The sequence below is a fragment of the Acanthaster planci genome, linkage group LG13 (assembly GCF_054643075.1).
Source record: "Acanthaster planci isolate LZ-2023a linkage group LG13, COTS_SCS, whole genome shotgun sequence".
Classification (NCBI taxonomy): Eukaryota; Metazoa; Echinodermata; class Asteroidea; order Valvatida; family Acanthasteridae; genus Acanthaster; species Acanthaster planci.
In genome coordinates this window covers 5690962-5708271 of record NC_141789.1, presented here as the reverse complement: position 1 = coordinate 5708271, position 17310 = coordinate 5690962, and the positions used below count along the sequence as shown (strand labels likewise).

Here is a 17310-nt window from a genome sequence, read left to right as displayed (position 1 = left end):
CAGCATGTTATGCCCATCTTTGCTCGGATCTCCACTAGAGAGAAGCGATCTACCGATGATCGGCATTGGAGAAGTAATTTACTTAAGTCTTAGCTAGCTGATGTAGTTGCAATTAATCACAGTGGTGACGTTTGTAAATTTAATCATGTGAACTCACGACATTAATGAACATGCATATGAAGGCCTACTTTTCATGACTTTACCCAGTTTAGTCTAGAAAATGGAAAGAGGGGACATCCCAATTTCCGGACAACCACTTTTCAAATTGTGAAGTAGGCCTAGGCTGTAATACCACAAAAATGTGGGGCTTTCCCGAGTAGCCTAGGCAATACTTGTGAAAAAGTCCTGCCTGTGGCACTGGCACTTGTGGCAGCAGCATTCGCACACTTGCATAGCATAGAGAGGGAGACCTTGGCCAACGTGTACCATGTGTCATGTGTGTATATCATATGTACATTTCATTAACTTTTGAATACACCTTGGTAGAGGACTAGGCCTAGCCTATTCTCAAGTATAGGGTTGATGTGAAAAGAACACAGGGTTGTAGGGAAATTAGGAGGGGGACAATGTGAGTGTTTTAACACGACATATGGTGAATTAAAATTTGTATGGTTGGTTTATCAGTAAGAAAGTAACAATCACAATTTGGTCAGTGCAATGAAGAGAGCACTGCCGTTGGATTTTTTGGGAGGCTGACAAGTTTTAAAATAGCAAAAATCGAGGGCTGTCCCCAAATATTCCATCCCCCAAATAGTCAGCATAGTGTTAAATTCAAACATAAAATGTCTGGCAATGTTTGCACATTGTTGAAGATGTTGAATAGCACAGGTAGGCCTGACAATATTATGTCCAAATATTAAATAAAAGAGCTGATTTGTAGAGTTGTGCTACTGGGACTTTTTAATAGGGAAGTGATGGAAGTACATGTAGACCTAGGCCTATGGCCTCCATGCCCCCCTAGAACTGTTGGGTTCATTACCTGCCGCACTTAAGCTGCTGCACTCCCACATGGGAACATTGTGGACAACTAACCCCACGGATTTAGACGTAGGCCTATGGAAGGATGCAACTCTCTATGACATCCGTGATTTTTGTGATGGTTCATGGGGAAACATTAACAAACTGCTACATTACGACAAATCAACAATGCTTTCATCTCACTGTGACCTTGAGCTGCAAAAGTTGCCATGTGAACACATACTTACTATACATGTATGACTGCTCATTTATTATGAAGACACAGGATATTGAGCAGTTGTTGGCTGAACTAAATGATATTTAGCCAGCTACAAGTAGACAGCACCCTCTTTGATGCTTATACAGGAGTGAGCCTTTAAAATTGTTAAATTATGACCGTCCCAAAAAATTAAGAATATTCTTATCTTCATTTTTAAATTGACTCTAACGTTTCATTACAGAGTATTACATTTTAATGAGTTTGTTGGCACAGAAACAAACTAAGATTTGTCCTGGTAAAAATGTTTAAGTCCTGAAAAAAGAGTTAACTGCTCATGTGTCTCGCTATATATCATGTATTTAAGTTAAGCACGCGCTAAATATCCACTGCCTATATAAATCGTTAGTGTGTACATTTGACTGTCATCCTGTTGCACATATGGAAAGAGTTGTACTTGTAGACATTACATGACACCTGTGCACAATCCCTATGAGACGTGTCTGAAAAATTCAAACTGTTTTCTAAGTAAATACTTCATTATTTTCCCTACAAAAAAATTTAACATGTTCATGATTTCTGATGGCTGATATACCACTGTAGAGTAAAATTAGTGATCCATATTTAGAACACTTTTTTTTCTATATCCGGCATTGGAATGATACTGTAAATTTGCCTTCCATGAAGTGAGCGTAACCAGGTGGTTGAGACACGCAATGCTGTCCCCTGTCAGAACAAGAGGGTGTGGCTTTGATTTTATGGTCTGTTTTAAGATATTTTCTTTTAATTTCTTTCAAGCCAAAAAGTATCAAAATTGAGTAATTGTAGAATATCTTGCAATTCGAAAATAACCCCTAAACAGAATGTCTGGCTATGCAGTTGCGAAAGATGTCCATATGACTTTTGAGAATTCAGAAAGACTGAAAGTCTCACCTGAGTTCTCTGTAGGTGGCTACGTGGCTGTAACATGAAGCTGGTGATATACGTTTAAAGTCCAAAGGTTAACATTACAGACTAATGTTACTCTGTATCCAGCTATGTGGCAGTAGGATCACTACTCATGCCGAAGAACTAAACAATACTCAATGAATGGGAGTTGTTGAGAGACAAACATACTCAGACTCCATACTTGCAAAGCTGGGTACAAGGTGGCATATTTGAGTGGTAGGGTATTCTGCAGTTGTGCCTCAAAAACATCGTTTCAATGTGGGCGAAACTCCAAGAGTTTGCAACACATTGGACAATTACGATGCGCGAAATCTGTTGACCCAATGCACGTTTGGAAAGGGTTGGCAGATTTCGTCTGTTGTGATTGGCCAATGCATTGCAAACTCTTGGAGGTATGCTATTGTAAATCGCCCGTATTCAGTGTGTTGAATTCTACAGCGTAGTGCACGATACTTCACTTTCTTTTTTGATTCTTGGCTTCATATAATTTTTTTTAGGCAAATGAAATTTGAAATAGTACCAGTTGGTCAGACCTCCTTCTCATAAATACAAACACACAGTGGCAATGTACATATAAGCATGAAACCAGAGGAAGATTTTATCACAGTAAAATCTAAAGTCTCCCCCCCCCCGAAACCCATATTGCACTTGTTCATTTACTATAGCGGTAAAAGGTAAAACATAGCAGGACCAGTTCATGATGGCTACAAGGTGGCATACATTAGTGGTATTCTGCAGTTGTGCCTCAAAGTCATCCTCTCATCCTTGTAAACTTTGTATTCTTTATTCAGAGATTTAATTGCATGAACCCTAACCCCCTAGACTCTCCTCAGTCCTCCAGAATCCTCCAATTTGGGGGTTGAAAAAATGGGATTCTCCCTTAATCTCTGAAATTCTCCAAAATTTCTTGAAAATGTTACTTGGAGGTGTGCCTACTGCCTCAATCCTTCAAAATCCCCCGGCAATTCCTGTCATTATATTGAGGCAGTTCGAATGGCATTCTTGAGCAGTGCAGTTGATTCAAAAGAAATATTGGGCTGAATTTATGCATGACTGAGCAAGAACAACACAAGGTCTAACCCACGACCTTTACTCATGGCATGCTTCGCAATCAGCCATGCACTTTTGCCATTCACCCTCAATCTTCCAAAATCCTCCAAAACCACCCGAAGGATTTGGAGAATTGAGAAGGGTTAGGGTTAAACTTTGTGGCTGCCTATAAGTTGTGAGGTTTTGGGTTAATTTCTCAGTTATGACCATTCTTCATGTTTCCTGCTGCCTCCCAAATGAAAAGTTATGACATGTAATATTTATATGTAACTCTAACCCAGTTTTGTAATGAGTCACAAAATTTGGTGACTTGGGTTGAGTGGAGTTATTTTAATACTGTGACTCGAATCAAGTCATTAGGTCAAGAATTTGAGTTGTCAAGTAACTGTTTGGTTGAGTTGAGTCAAGTACTGAGTTTGAGTCCGTTTTTAACAAAATGCAATAAATGCGATCAATATAAGAGCAGCGCTATGAGTCCGATATTAAATAGTTTTTTGCCCCAAAAATTCAGCTTTGACAATTTTTTTGAGAATCGAGTCTTATAGGCTTGTACTTCAGTCAAGTTTCTATGACAGACTCTAGTTGAGTCTTTTGGTCACAGAGACTTGAGTCATGTACCCGTTGGGACTCGTGTTGAGTCGCCAAAAATGTGACTCAAGTCGGATTCTGGCTTGAGTCATTACAACTCTGCCCTAACCCTCCAGGGTACTTGGGTAGAAACCCTGCCAGACACATCAAACTGCATGTCTGTTAAAGTTGCTTGTCTGACCAGTTAAGATCCAACAGGTCAACTCTTCCCAAGGCCAAACAGCGTGGGAGTCTGTGGTTGCCAGTCACCACAAGATGGAGGAATCTATATGTATTCTCTCAACATGGCCAATTTGTTTGGCTGCTGTTGATTGCCCAATGCATCAAAGTGCATCAGACCTTTTTACCTGATGCGCTGTGGTGCATCTGACAGGGTTAGGGTTAAAGTATATTGTATATACATGTATTATGGCTTTGGAACTTCTTAGGGAAATAAAGTCAGAGGACCCAGTAACCTGTTACCTCTAGAGTGACAGGGCTTCCCTCAGAACTGCATGTAAATGTAGGGGTCAATCATAGTGCTGAGAGGTACATTAGTTCTAGGGGTACCGTAGTTCTAGCACATTGTTACTGCCTCACAAAATCAGGCACTAGTACTGGATACACGGCCTCAGCTGAAAATAATTGCTTCATTTTCTGATCATTCGTACGAGTGGGACATTTTCCCCTAAGAGGCCATCCGAGTTTTTCATTTTACTTTTAGACTGCTTTTTTAAGGACCACTAATCCCTCCAAACCTCAGCAAATTGGGTCTGAATAGATGTCTATCTACGTAAGCTACATGTGTAATTCTCATTTTTGAAAAGTGCAGGGTTTGTATGCTTGTGAAAAATGGTGACGAAAAATGGATTGCCTCAAGTAAGTAGATTGAATTCAGGTCCTTGCCTTATAGCTACATTGATGACATGTATTGTATTTTGTATCTGCCTGTATGTTACATGTCAACTGGACAAAAATTTTGGACCTAGTAGGGTAGAGTTCAAGGTCATTATAGTTCGGACATTATAAAGGGTTTGTTCACCTGAAGTTATGACAGGCTTAGTAGAAAGCAACTTCGAACTTAATATGCGTGTGTTAGTTTTGGTTTCCTGTGAAGTCTTTTTAATTTGAAACCACAGGTCCAAGGTCAAGTATCTGCACAATTGAAAAATGTCAATTTATTTCCTGTTTTGTTTTTCAAAAAGAGGTAGACTCATCTGGGAGACATGTTCTACAGAAATAACCTGTACTTTCCTAAAGCCTGCAGTTCACCATGACAGCCAAGAACACAACAGCCCTGCTGCAGAAGCTACGGAGTTTGATGAAAGCCAAGCAATACATAGGAGCAGAGCCCATCCAGGCTTACATCATACCATCCGGGGATGCTCATCAGGTATACATGTGGCATTAAGGTGTCACAGTATTAATAATGGCTTGTCTTATAAAATTGCTAAATGGTTTTTGAAAGAGGAGATACGTCTTGTTGGTTCTTTATCCTGCTCAGTTGAAACTCAATCGTGTGTGGCTTACTAATACAGGCTAGTGTTTGAACTTTGTATCTGTGAACTAGAGGTGCATCAGGACGTCATGCACATACATGTATAACTTCAGGAGTTTAGTGTCAGATTGGGTACTATACTTGGACTTAATTGACTGATTTGGTTACAGCACCCCTGCATGATGTGAACAGTGAACAGGACCTCAAAATGTTTCGTAAAGAACAAAGTCGTTGGGAATGGTTTTGTGACTTCTCAACAAATATTGCATTCAAATGGAATTATTTACATGTTTCAAGTGTATTTGTTTATATCGAAGCTGAATCTAATGTGGAGGTGTTGAAAAACAAACATTGACTGGTTATCTGGAAATGTAGTAAATTTAGCCTCCCACGATGATCTGTAGAATTCACCATGGATCACCCTATGAGGCCTAGTTAAATAACTACACTACTTCAAGCACTACTGAAATCTTTTTGCATGCTTACAGCTTGTATGGCTATTTTAGTCACAAAACAAATATGCTACAGTTACTGAGTATTTTATCCCTTCATGTATTTACAAAACTATTAAATTTGTTGCAAGCTTTGGCTTTGTACTTGAACAACTCTGTGTTGTATTTTTTTCCTTAAGCAATTACAGAGATACTTGCATGAGATTTTTTTCTGCTATTGATGTTATGTCTACATGTAAGAGAAAAGGGAAATTGATATTGAACTGAATGGTCATTGAGCCAGCACTTATATCAGGGGCTGTTTCTGCTCTGTCCATGATGGGTGTCTGCTGTTTGTTTCAGAGTGAGTACCTTGCAGCATGTGATTGCCGTCGCGCTTTCATATCAGGATTCACAGGCTCTTTTGGTAAGTTTATTTGGCCATTTGGTGAGTTTATAAATGATAACCATGATCACCTACCTGTATAGTCCAATTTTATTCTAAAGTTCAATTGTCAGGTTGATCTTTGGTACCTATTGTTTTTAATCAAGATATTACTGTTTTTCACAATGGCTGTCCTCTGGGCTTTTACACATCAAATACTTGAAATTTGGTATGAAATAAAAGGTGTGCAATCAAAATTAAAATTGGATCCCATCCAAACCTGACCTTGGATTGGGTTGAATGCAGTAAAAACTTGACTTTTTTGACTTGATGAAAATGCATGAATTCCTTTATAGTAAGTTATTATTAAATGTGGCAGTGATAGTTTTATCAAACATTTCCCAGCTTTTGCTCAACATTCTGCAGCCAAAACCCTCTCTCCGTAACATCATTCATTGTACTAATTTTAACCCTGCCATAGGATGTTTCTCAAGGCATTACATAATGCATCAACAAGTCAACAAGTATTATTAGGCCAGGGGCTGTCCCACTCTTTATTTACTATCATATTATGATGACGTCATATGAATATTGCAAGTAAGTAGTTTGAAATTTTTTGTGAATTTATATGGAATGTTTACGAGTATTTCTGCCTATTCAAGAAGTCTAAGATTACACTTGAAAGGGACAATGTCACAATTTATCGTTATGGTATAATATCTAAAAATTGGAACCAATTAAAGTTGATTGGCCTCAGGGTTAAGAGCATGGGATCTGTAGTTGGCGAGTAGAGCCGCAGGTTGCGGGTTCGAATCCAGCCTGGGGTCATAGTGCATGTGCCCTTGGGCAAGGCAATTGTTACTGATTGCTTCTTCCCATCCAGGAGTAATTGGGTACCTGTTAGGGCAGAGATGGTTCTTGTAGTTGATTTAGCTGCTTGTACTGAAATGACTGTATCGTGCTATATACTCCCCAGGGAGCTGAGATGATATTTGGAATGTGTTGTGGGCCCAATGAGTGGTGGTGATAATAACAGAAAGCACTTTGGTCTTAGTTAACAGTGCTATAAAGCACATTATGATTTGATGACACACAAATAAGAGCTCTCATCCTTATCTGTGTGAACAATGTGAGTCAAGCTGTGTCCTGCAGCCTCAGACCTTGAGTGTCATTTATAGAATGCTAGCAGCACCAAAGAGAGCCACCTTCTGCAACAATTCCACCATCACAGTTGAGCTGATCACATCGAGGTGTTTCTCCAGGGACCTGAGAATGGTACCCAGTGCTCTTGCAACAACTGGGATGACCTTCAGTTGACTTTCTACAACTTAAGAAGTTCCCTCACCAAATCCTGGTTCTTTAGGACCTCCTTCTAGCTTGTAACCCTTGTATCACCAGCACAGCCACATCTATAATGTGGCACAACTCTGCTCCCTTATCTAGAACATCCAGCCACCTGGGTTCTACAGCATGGTCAATCTGGTTGTTGAAGTTCCAGAGAACCTTTTCCTCCTCTGTTTCAAGAACCTTCTACAGAACATGTTCCCACCGCTTGTCCTTGATCCCTCGTTTCCAACTCACATCCCAGTGGATCACTCTGGCTAACTTATCATGCCTCCCCTTGCATTCTTTGTGGGCCATCTTGCTGTATTTTACAAACCAAATCAAATAAAGTTTCCTCTTTGTCCCATAAATCCTGCGCATTGGAGATATGTTGGCACCCCCTGTCCTCACCTTCATCGTGTTCGTCCGCAGTGCCTGATCCTGTCCAGCAGTTATCAGACCATCCATCTCCTTCAAGTCACCTTTCTTCGACCGTACCTTTCTTACTCCCTGCCACCTCTTCCATGCCCCTCATAAATTTCCCGTGGAGTGGCTTCCCTTCCCAAATTCTAAGCTTTTCCTCCTTCCTTGCCCTCCTATACTTAGCAGCGTCACCTTCCTTTCCCACGGTGTATTTCTTAGCCATCCTCAGCAATCCATCCTGTGCCCAAGAGACCTTTTTTCTGAATGCTTACACAGTCTGTCATGCTCATCATTCCCCCCCTCCTTTGGTCCTTGGCAAGTACAGCCTCCTAAACTTAGCCCTTGGATGCAGCATATTATGCATGGTCATCAGTTTCCTATCATTGGGTCAACAGACTCCACCCCGCCCTTGGTCTAGTCAACAATCCCAGCACTGCACTGTGTCTCATTAGCAACACAGCGATGGCTGTTCAAGTAGCATGAAAATAAAATAACATGGAAACAAATGTAGTTTTATGACCAAACTAATTGAAATTGAAAGAGAGAGGACAAGTTATATCATCTGTTGTATTTATACAATGAATGGCTTGATACTACCACAGGGTGATTATCTCGATTAATTGATTAATCATGATTAGTTCCTCCTAATCGTTTCACTTCTCGTGGATTCCCAGCACGATTACATGTAGTAACTGTAGAATTATATGGGAGTAGTGATTGTTACGGAGTACCAAGTTACACACACAACCACACTGTACATGATATGATCTAGGGCACACCTGCTTTATTTTGGCAGTCTCCACTGACAGGCTAGTGGTCGACTGGGTTGGCGGCAGTTCAGTTCAACAAACTTTAGCCTTTCCTACTGTTAACCTTTAATAGTCCAAAAATGTAGCAAGAGTTGCCAACTGCAAGTATCCAAGGCTTCTGTGTCATGTTGAAAGGAAGTAAACTGCCCGTAGTTCATGGGTTCATAAATTCATTCCAAACAATCTAGATGTTTCAAATTATGCACAGATCTATTTTGGTGCTAGCTGTTTTGTGTCTTGAAGTTTTGAACTTTGTGACTGAAACAAGTAAATGTAGAACAGCCTTACTGCCCCATCCACAAAACTTTGGAAGTTTCTCTATTTCATAATTTTTTCCACACTTAAAGAAGGGTTTGTAGAATAATTAGCTTGGTGGGTCTGATGAGTAATGCCTGAACTGTCGTACTTCATGCTCAATGAATGAAACAATTTTTCTTCGCATGAAATTCTGATTTCCATTATTTTTTACCTTATTTTGTATAATTCAGAATAATTGCTTCATTCTATCCCCCGTAATGCGATTGAACTCAAAAACACATTTTACACAAATGAGAATTTCTCAAGGTAATGGTCGAATGTGATCACTTACTGCACTGGCAGACCTCAAAAGTTCAGACAGAATGCCCTTTGAGACAGATAGGAACCGAAACCCAACCCCGTGGCCGCACTGTGCAGCCCCAATCTTAGAAAGTGTGCCAGATACCCGCCCAGTTTAGCAGTGCCAAAATGCCGTCCGGGAGACTGTGGCAGCAATCATTGGCCAGTAATCTGTCCATTGGTTTGTGATGAATTATTCATATTGCCTCACATGCTCAAACAATGAATGAAGGCTGAACAACAATGTCTGTGGGCTATACCATTGAGAAGTTTAGGCTGGTTATTTAGAACTTCAAAGTGTGAGAATATGGACTGAGTAATCAGAATTTTTCCCACGTTTAAAGGCAAGAACTATTCTATTCAAACAGTTTCAGACAAGCTGGCAGCTTTTTTATTTTAAAACTAAGGAATCTGCGATCTGTATTAGAGCCTCCACAACAAAGGTTTATAAAAATTGTCCTATACACGTTCAGAATGGAATCGGCGGCCAGGCATCCTTTTTTTGGCAGACGATGTAGTTTTCCAATACTTGACTGCAGCTCGGTTGCAGGCCTCGAATGTTTTTTTTTTACCTGACTTTGAAGTTGTTGACACATAGTAAGTCTGACAGTGCCACAAAATATCAAGTTAGATGCAAAAGAGCCAAACATTACCGTACTTCAAATTAATTAAAATGCTTCAGGCCTACAATTAGGGATTGGTTTTATAGATGAAGCCTCAGACAGAGACGAAGTTGAAAAATGGCCCTCAGTCACATGTAGTCGTTGTATGTACTCGGATCCAACTGGAGCTCAAGCCGTAACCATTCCAGCATAACCTGTATGTAATTGTGATAATTTTATAGCAGCTACGGAGAATTCTGTCACTGGCTTTCCAGATTTCAGAATTAATGAAATAACATAAAAGCAGAAAACACAGAAAACAAACTTGCCCTGGCACTTGCTGCTGCATAGTGTGCATTACACTTGTGCAGAATTTCTGCAATGAAACTGATGAAAGCACCATATTCACGTGTTGACACCATGTCTCAGAATTTTTGCCACTACTCGTGATTAATCCATTAATTGCGATTAGTTTGTGTATGATTAATCGATTAGCAAAATTCACTAATCGCCCAGCGGTACTTGATACTACCAATACTTCAAGGGAGAACTCTAGCAAGGTGCGAAAGGAAGCCATTTGTTCAAATTTGAGAACAATTGCCTCAGAAATATGTACATTGTGACACTCTGTGGACAATATCAAGTTTACTTGGTGAAGCTTAAAAAATGTGTAGTGCTTTCATCAGAGAGGAAGTTATCATTCAACATATATGAAGAGTAAAAAGTTTCCCCATTCCAACTCCATCATTCAAGCCCTTTGTTTAAAAAGATTGACTTTCTGATGTTAGCTGTTGAAATGCTACAATGCCATCAAAGTGGACACTCTACTTTGTAAATAAGATGTGTTTAAACCACATATCCACAATGGGAAAGATTGAACTAATGGACCATGTGGGGTACATCACTCATGCACCATGGCATGGCAAATCACATGATCAATGCCCGACCAATTAAATTTCTTAATCTATTATGTCCTGGCCTACACGTTAGAAAGTGTTTCAACTGTTTCAGATAGGTAGTCAGTTCATATTATGATGTCTCTGTGAGCTGGTCTTCTGTGCTGTAATGTTTTTGTTGAAAACAACTTTGATGAAGATCCCAGTTTTAAAAGTACCCAAAGAGGAAACTGTGCTCAAAGTCTTCAGGAATTAAGGATTGAATAATTAAAACAATAGAATAATATAAAAACAATAGAACAATAAACCCTAAACTAAACAAACAGTGCTATGGCTAGGTCTATTGTCTGCATGACTCCATGTATTTCCAGTGGAGTGAAGACATAGACCTGCTTATAGCTAACCGATTTGGATGCAGCCAAATACACACTTAAATAGCAATAGAAACTATTGGTGATCAAAAATCAGCCTGATTAAACAAAGACACCTGATTGATGATATCAATGGAAGTATGTGTGATGTCACAATTTGTAGAACAAGAAATGTTTTCTATGTTTTGAGTCAAGCTGACTTATTCATCTCTTAACTCCTTCGCGCCGGGACGTGGCTAGAAACGCCTTAAAAATTGAGATCCTCAGCCCGCTTTTCAGCTATTATTCTCGGCCCAAGCTGGACCGAACACAGTGAAAGAAGGCAGACCCTGGCACTTGTGTATATGGTAATTGACCTTTGTTTGTAGCCCAGAAATGAAAAGACCGAATTGGCATCATAATTACCAGCTTCACAACAGTCCCCACTTTGAAAAGAGGCAACGGGAATGTGGAAGCTTGAGTAGAGCCGCATGCCACCGAACAATCAGCCTTTTCACCGTGTAATTCAAAGTGTGCAGAGCACGCAGGGCCACAAACCGAGAATTGCGGTTTGGCAGGTGGCCTTCGTGGCCAAGTGAGGCTGGAATTCTTGGAGTTGGCTTTCGGGAAGAAATTCCCGGCGCGAAGGGGTTAAAAAGTTCACAACTTCATTATAACTCATTTATGTCCAAATGTTCAATAACAAATGCAAAGCTGTATTTATTTTTTCTAGTACTTACACCGCAATCACAATTGCTGAGCATAATACAAGCTCTCAGCAGCAAAAGACATCTTACATACCTGCACAATTGAATCATGGTAACCACAATGAAAAGCTTCAAACTCCAGTTTGGTTTGATTTTAGCTTTATTTCAAAGAAATAATTACTGATTCATGGGGATGATATTGTTTCATATGAACAGGGACGGCCATAGTGACCAATGACATTGCTGCTATGTGGACAGATGGCAGGTACTTTCTACAAGCAGCACAGCAAATGGACTCCAATTGGACCCTAATGAAGCATGGTATGTGGATTAAACAAAGAAAAGCTTGATTTTTTGTCTCTCATCTCTCGAACACTTTAATACTTTGAATGTAGTGAGCATTTGGCTTGGAATTTCACTTGTTACAATTAGGCATGCACAGGTAGCAAGCAAAAAATCTTGGCAGCCAAACTCGGAACTTTGCAGAGCATAGAAAGATTTTACAGATTTGGTGGGACAGTATAAAATGAAGGCTTTGTAGTACAATTGCATGTCGTTTTAATCTGTTCCAGATGGTATCAGTTTAAGAATAGCACCGTTTTTGTACATGAGAACATGATTTTCTCCAGGATCTATAGTTAAGTTACTGCTGCAGATTTTGACATTGACTCACTTTGTTGAATGTATAAAGCTCTGCAAACAAAAATGCCTGAATTGGACACTGTCTGAGTTTTTTCCTGAATTTCTTATCTGGTGGAATGATTCCCTTCCAAGCTTTTATTGAATTATTTTCTTCGATTTTTGGCTTGCTGCAGACTTGCTAAGGGAATTGTAAGATGTTCTAAGAAAAGGATATGCTTACCAACAAGACTGTATGATTGTTTTCTATAAATTCAATTTTACAGGTTTAAAGACAACACCTACCCAAGAGGATTGGTTGGTTAAGGTAATTAGAGATTACTGAGAGTGCTGTCTAGCACTCTAGATGGTTGGCCGTGTTTGGTGGACTAGCTTTCTTTGCGATGGCAGGCTCTGGTTGATAATTCTTTAAAAATGGAATGAGGACAGCACAAGTTGCCTTAGTGAACAAAAATTTAAATGTTTTCAACGAGATGATGATGTACAAGTCTGAAAGTATATTAACTTGCATACATCCATTCTCATTATGTACTTTCTGTTACCACTTAATGACCTGCTTTCAAGAACCAGTTAACTTTCCAGAGAAACCTGTAAACAGTGGTGGCTTTGATCATTTTGGTCCTTTCTTCACATTTATCAGCCAATAGAAATCCAGATACAATATTCTAGAGGCTTCATTTAAGTTGTACTTATTTATGATATCTAATCATCCAACAGCACATTTAGCGCTAGTTACAAGATGATAATGAGTGACGAAGACAATAAAGAAGTGTTTAGTTTTAGAGATGGGAGGAAAACCCAGGATAAATGCTTCGGGGAAAATCCCCAGACTCGGGTAGGAACTGAAACCCAATCCACATGTGGACTGAGGCGGATTCGAACCCAGGCCTCTAGAGGTGGAAGGCGACGAAAGAAAGTACACCAACCCGACTCCCCTACTTGAATTTATTATGCTATTTTTCTTTGTGTTACAGAATTTACCCAAAGGTGCTCGGGTTGGTGTTGACCCATTCCTGTTTGCACACGGTAAGATGAATATATTAGGCTAGAATAGGTTGGGAGAAGAGAGCAGACATGTTAGGATTAACCACATTCTGCCGGGTGGTTTGAAAAATGCAGTGCACATAATTGGGACTTTTTCAAGATTTTCAGTTTTCAAAATTCTTCAAAAATTCATCATTTCAGATAATGGACGTTTACACCCACATGAATTACTGTCTGGTGGCCACTCTAGTTTGACAGACAAAAATCTATTGACGCCCGAGTATTTCAGCAAGGCAAGCTGCCTTGTAAAAAGATCCCAGATTGTGCGGTGTTATGTAACTTTCCTTTGTTTATGGACCTGGCTCCGTGTGCTGCTGACCTCTTTTCAACAGGGGCCAGATTAGTGTGCAGCGGTGCTGTGTGGCTCATCGCTGCGGTGGTGGAGCACTTTTGTCCCCGGTGGTAATCCACTCGCACTAAATGCCCCAAACTATGGTATACTGTTTCAAAACAAGGCTGGATTTTCTCCAATACGGAGAGTGAAAAAATGTCACTAATGCCCAGCAGCCTGGTCATTTGTTCCAAGAACGGTCTTTTGTTACAAGGCCAGTTCCCTTTTGTCCAATTTTGGAGACCCCGGCCACACGTATAAACACACGGTGCTCGAAACTGGGTCCCCCGGCAGGAAGTGGTTAATATGCTCATGAAAGCTTCATTGAACTCTGGATACCTGACTAATTGCATTCAGCTTTCTTTTACATATGCAGCAAGGTATGAGACGGAGAGAACCCCCCCCCTGCTTTGTGTTGGTCATTGTCTCGCAGGGATCTGGGGAATTCCTTTCAGACATCTTGGGGGGATGTGTTAAGGAACAATAATGTTGGGGGGTACCCCTTGGTCTCATTTCTTGCTGGGTATATTCTTTTACACTTTTTGTCCACTCACAGTGCTGGAATTCTAATGTTAAGAAACAGACTTAACATAAAAATGGATAAATGTGCTAAAGTCGGTGTATAAGGTATATAGCATACTCACAGTAAGTAAATGAATTTGGCATACAAGTAGCTTTGCTGTTTGAACAAGAGCCACCAATGTTTTTGTGACATTTGCTTGAATATTGATTTTATTGATTGTGACATCGATTTTGAAAATGCTGTGGACTTAACAAATGTACCCGTATTTTGTCAGAATCAGGTAGCAAATTGCAAATTTGAATGCTAGAAGTAATGCATTGATGTTTTGGCATGGGCCTCGATGCTTGAGTTGTGCAATGATGGGCTTTAAAACCAAAATGATACAGCGTGTACATAAAGTTACCTGTTTATTATTTGGCCAAAACTTGTGGCATCCACTGTGAGTGCCGTAATTTATTGTACAACTCATGGACTTACTATGTAACTTTTGGGAAATTCGTCATGGCATTTTGTTTGACCTGTTGAATAAAATTTGGAAAGGTAGTGTTAAGCTGTTTTTGTGAAATACAGTCAGCAGCCTGAGTGGTACTTGATAATCTTACCTGCTTCAGATCAGTGGAAGAAGTTCTCTGTTACACTCAGCCAAGAGGGTTTATCCCTGGTACCCACTGTAGTCAACTTGGTGGATCTGGTGTGGGGGGATGAGAGACCATCCCCACCATTTGACCAAGTGACAGTCCTAGAAACCAAGTATGCTGGTAAGACAAGATTCCACATTAGTTAGATGTGGCCATTTGTTCACAATTCATTTGTTTCTTGTTGTTGAAACTGGAATTCAGCTTGTGTCATGCCCCTGCCGTAACCTTGTTCCTGTAGGTATGACCTTGCTGCACCATGTTGGTTCCCACATGTCTTTAGCGATCTAGTCCCCTATTTTTTAAAATTAAATTTTGAAATAATAAATAAATATAGTCAGTGTGTTTTACATGCAGTGCAGTGTTTTCATCCACTGGTTTTGTTTGTAGAATTCATCCTTTATGATGTGTATATCTCAGTTGTCCCATTTGTAACACAAGTTCTGGGTATTCTTGGCAAAAATTGAGGCCTTAAGATATGCCAGGCATTTAACTCTTTGAAATATGCATACATGACAGTATGGCAAGAGTCATCACTTCACAGTGCGTGGTTTTTGTTTTGTTCGTTTTTTGTTTTATTGAGGAGGAGGTTTCTTTTCCCTGTGAGATATCAGGTCTTACTGTGATTCAAGCATTTGACCTTGTTCTAGTGGTTTGTTAACGTTCTGTTTGATTTTATATGGCATTGGTTTTACTGCTGGTCAGCTTTTTCCATTGAAGTTGAGCTAACCATCATTTTTTGTGTATACATAGTAGATGTAACTCTGCGTATTACTGTTTCTAAATGTGATAGGTGTTACTTGGCCAGAGAAAATAAAAAGGATGCAAGAAGCAATGACCACCAAGGATGCCCAGTACCTAGTCCTGACTGCTCTGGATGAAATTGCCTGTAGGTTCATTTCTGTCACAAGATTGCTTTCATGGGATACCTGCATGCGTATAATACCTGTACATGCAGAGAATGAAAATTTCCATTTTTTAGTGCCATTCTCCTGCCTTTGCCCGCACAAATTTGCTTCATGCTGTTACTGAAACTACTGTATAGTAGAATTTGTCCAGAGTTGAAATCTCATGAATCTGTGGGTGTTTGCCTCATTATTCAGCGTACTCTTCAGCCCTCATATTCTCAAGATCTAACCTGGCTTTTCAGCTGATGGCATTGAATTGGTTGTTGAGATCTAACCTGGCTTTTCAGCTGATGGCATTGAATTGGTTGTTGAGATCTAACCTGGCTTTTCAGCTGATGGCATTGAATTGGTTGTTGAGATCTAACCTGGCTTTTCAGCTGATGGCATTGAATTGGTTGTTGAGATCTAACCTGGCTTTTCAGCTGATGGCATTGAATTGGTTGTTGAGATCTAACCTGGCTTTTCAGCTGATGGCATTGAATTGGTTGTTGAGATCTAACCTGGCTTTTCAGCTGATGGCATTGAATTGGTTGTTGAGATCTAACCTGGCTTTTCAGCTGATGGCATTGAATTGGTTGTTGAGATCTAACCTGGCTTTTCAGCTGATGGCATTGAATTGGTTGTTGAGATCTAACCTGGCTTTTCAGCTGATGGCATTGATTGTTTCATGCTATGATAATTCTTCCTGCTGATTGGCCAAGTGTTCAAAGTACCTGTAGATGTAGAATGCAGGGGCTTCTGTGTGCCTCTGTGCTAGCCCTAACCATCCTCAATCCTTCAACAGTTGAAGGACTCTACTTTGCTATTGTGTCATCACCATTCAAAAGTATTTTCTCTTTTGTTTTTTCTCCACTGTCTTTTTGCTCTTCTAGCGCATAGAGACTTTTATCAAATTGTGATATAGGCTATACAAAAGCGGTTCATTGTTATTATTATTATTATTAGGGTTTTGATTAATCATTTGATCTTGATGCTATTACGAGAGTCACCACTAAAAGTAACTTTTTTTCAGAGGAAGAAAATAACACTACATTGTCCATTTGCACAGAGAGTATGATTATAAAATATGGTAGTTTTAGATTTTATGGGTAGAAAGAGTTTTGACTACTAGGGCTGGGCAAATAACAGTTACATTTTTAACTGATTTTGCATTTGGTTTCTCCAGGGCTTTTCAATTTAAGGGGATCTGACATCCAGTATAACCCTGTCTTCTTTGCTTATGCAGTTGTCAGCATGGACACTGTATAGTGAGTATTCAGAAAAGTCTTGTCAACGTAGAATCAGGTCACTTGAAACTCTGCCTCTGTTTACCTTGGAATCGTACGTTTCATCAAGAGGAAGGAATTTTATGTTAAATAAATACCCCCACAACTCACAATGCCGGCTTCAGTACCTCTCTTCAACTTTAAGGTTTGTTCTGCCAATGTGAAAGAAACTGCCACTGAAACAGTCACAGCGTAAATAGATCAC

General features: G+C 39.8%; 1 protein-coding gene across 4 annotated transcripts in view; it reads left to right on the top strand.

The window, feature by feature from the left end:
• Nucleotides 1-17310, top strand: part of LOC110982470 (xaa-Pro aminopeptidase 1-like) — a 32768-nt gene continuing 15458 nt past the window's right edge. Inside the window, exons 1-9 of one of the 4 annotated variants that reach the window (XM_022240877.2) lie at nt 1-73; nt 5000-5132; nt 6032-6095; nt 11977-12081; nt 12666-12706; nt 13374-13425; nt 14909-15055; nt 15726-15821; nt 17006-17087. In XM_022240877.2, coding sequence (XP_022096569.2) covers nt 5013-5132; nt 6032-6095; nt 11977-12081; nt 12666-12706; nt 13374-13425; nt 14909-15055; nt 15726-15821; nt 17006-17087 — 707 coding nt within the window. In that variant the 5' untranslated portion in view covers nt 1-73; nt 5000-5012. Of the gene's footprint in view, nt 74-4944; nt 5133-6031; nt 6096-11976; nt 12082-12665; nt 12707-13373; nt 13426-14908; nt 15056-15725; nt 15822-17005; nt 17088-17310 lie in introns of all 4 variants that reach the window. The other 3 variants (XR_015427460.1, XM_022240878.2, XM_022240876.2) reach the window with 3 other exon arrangements.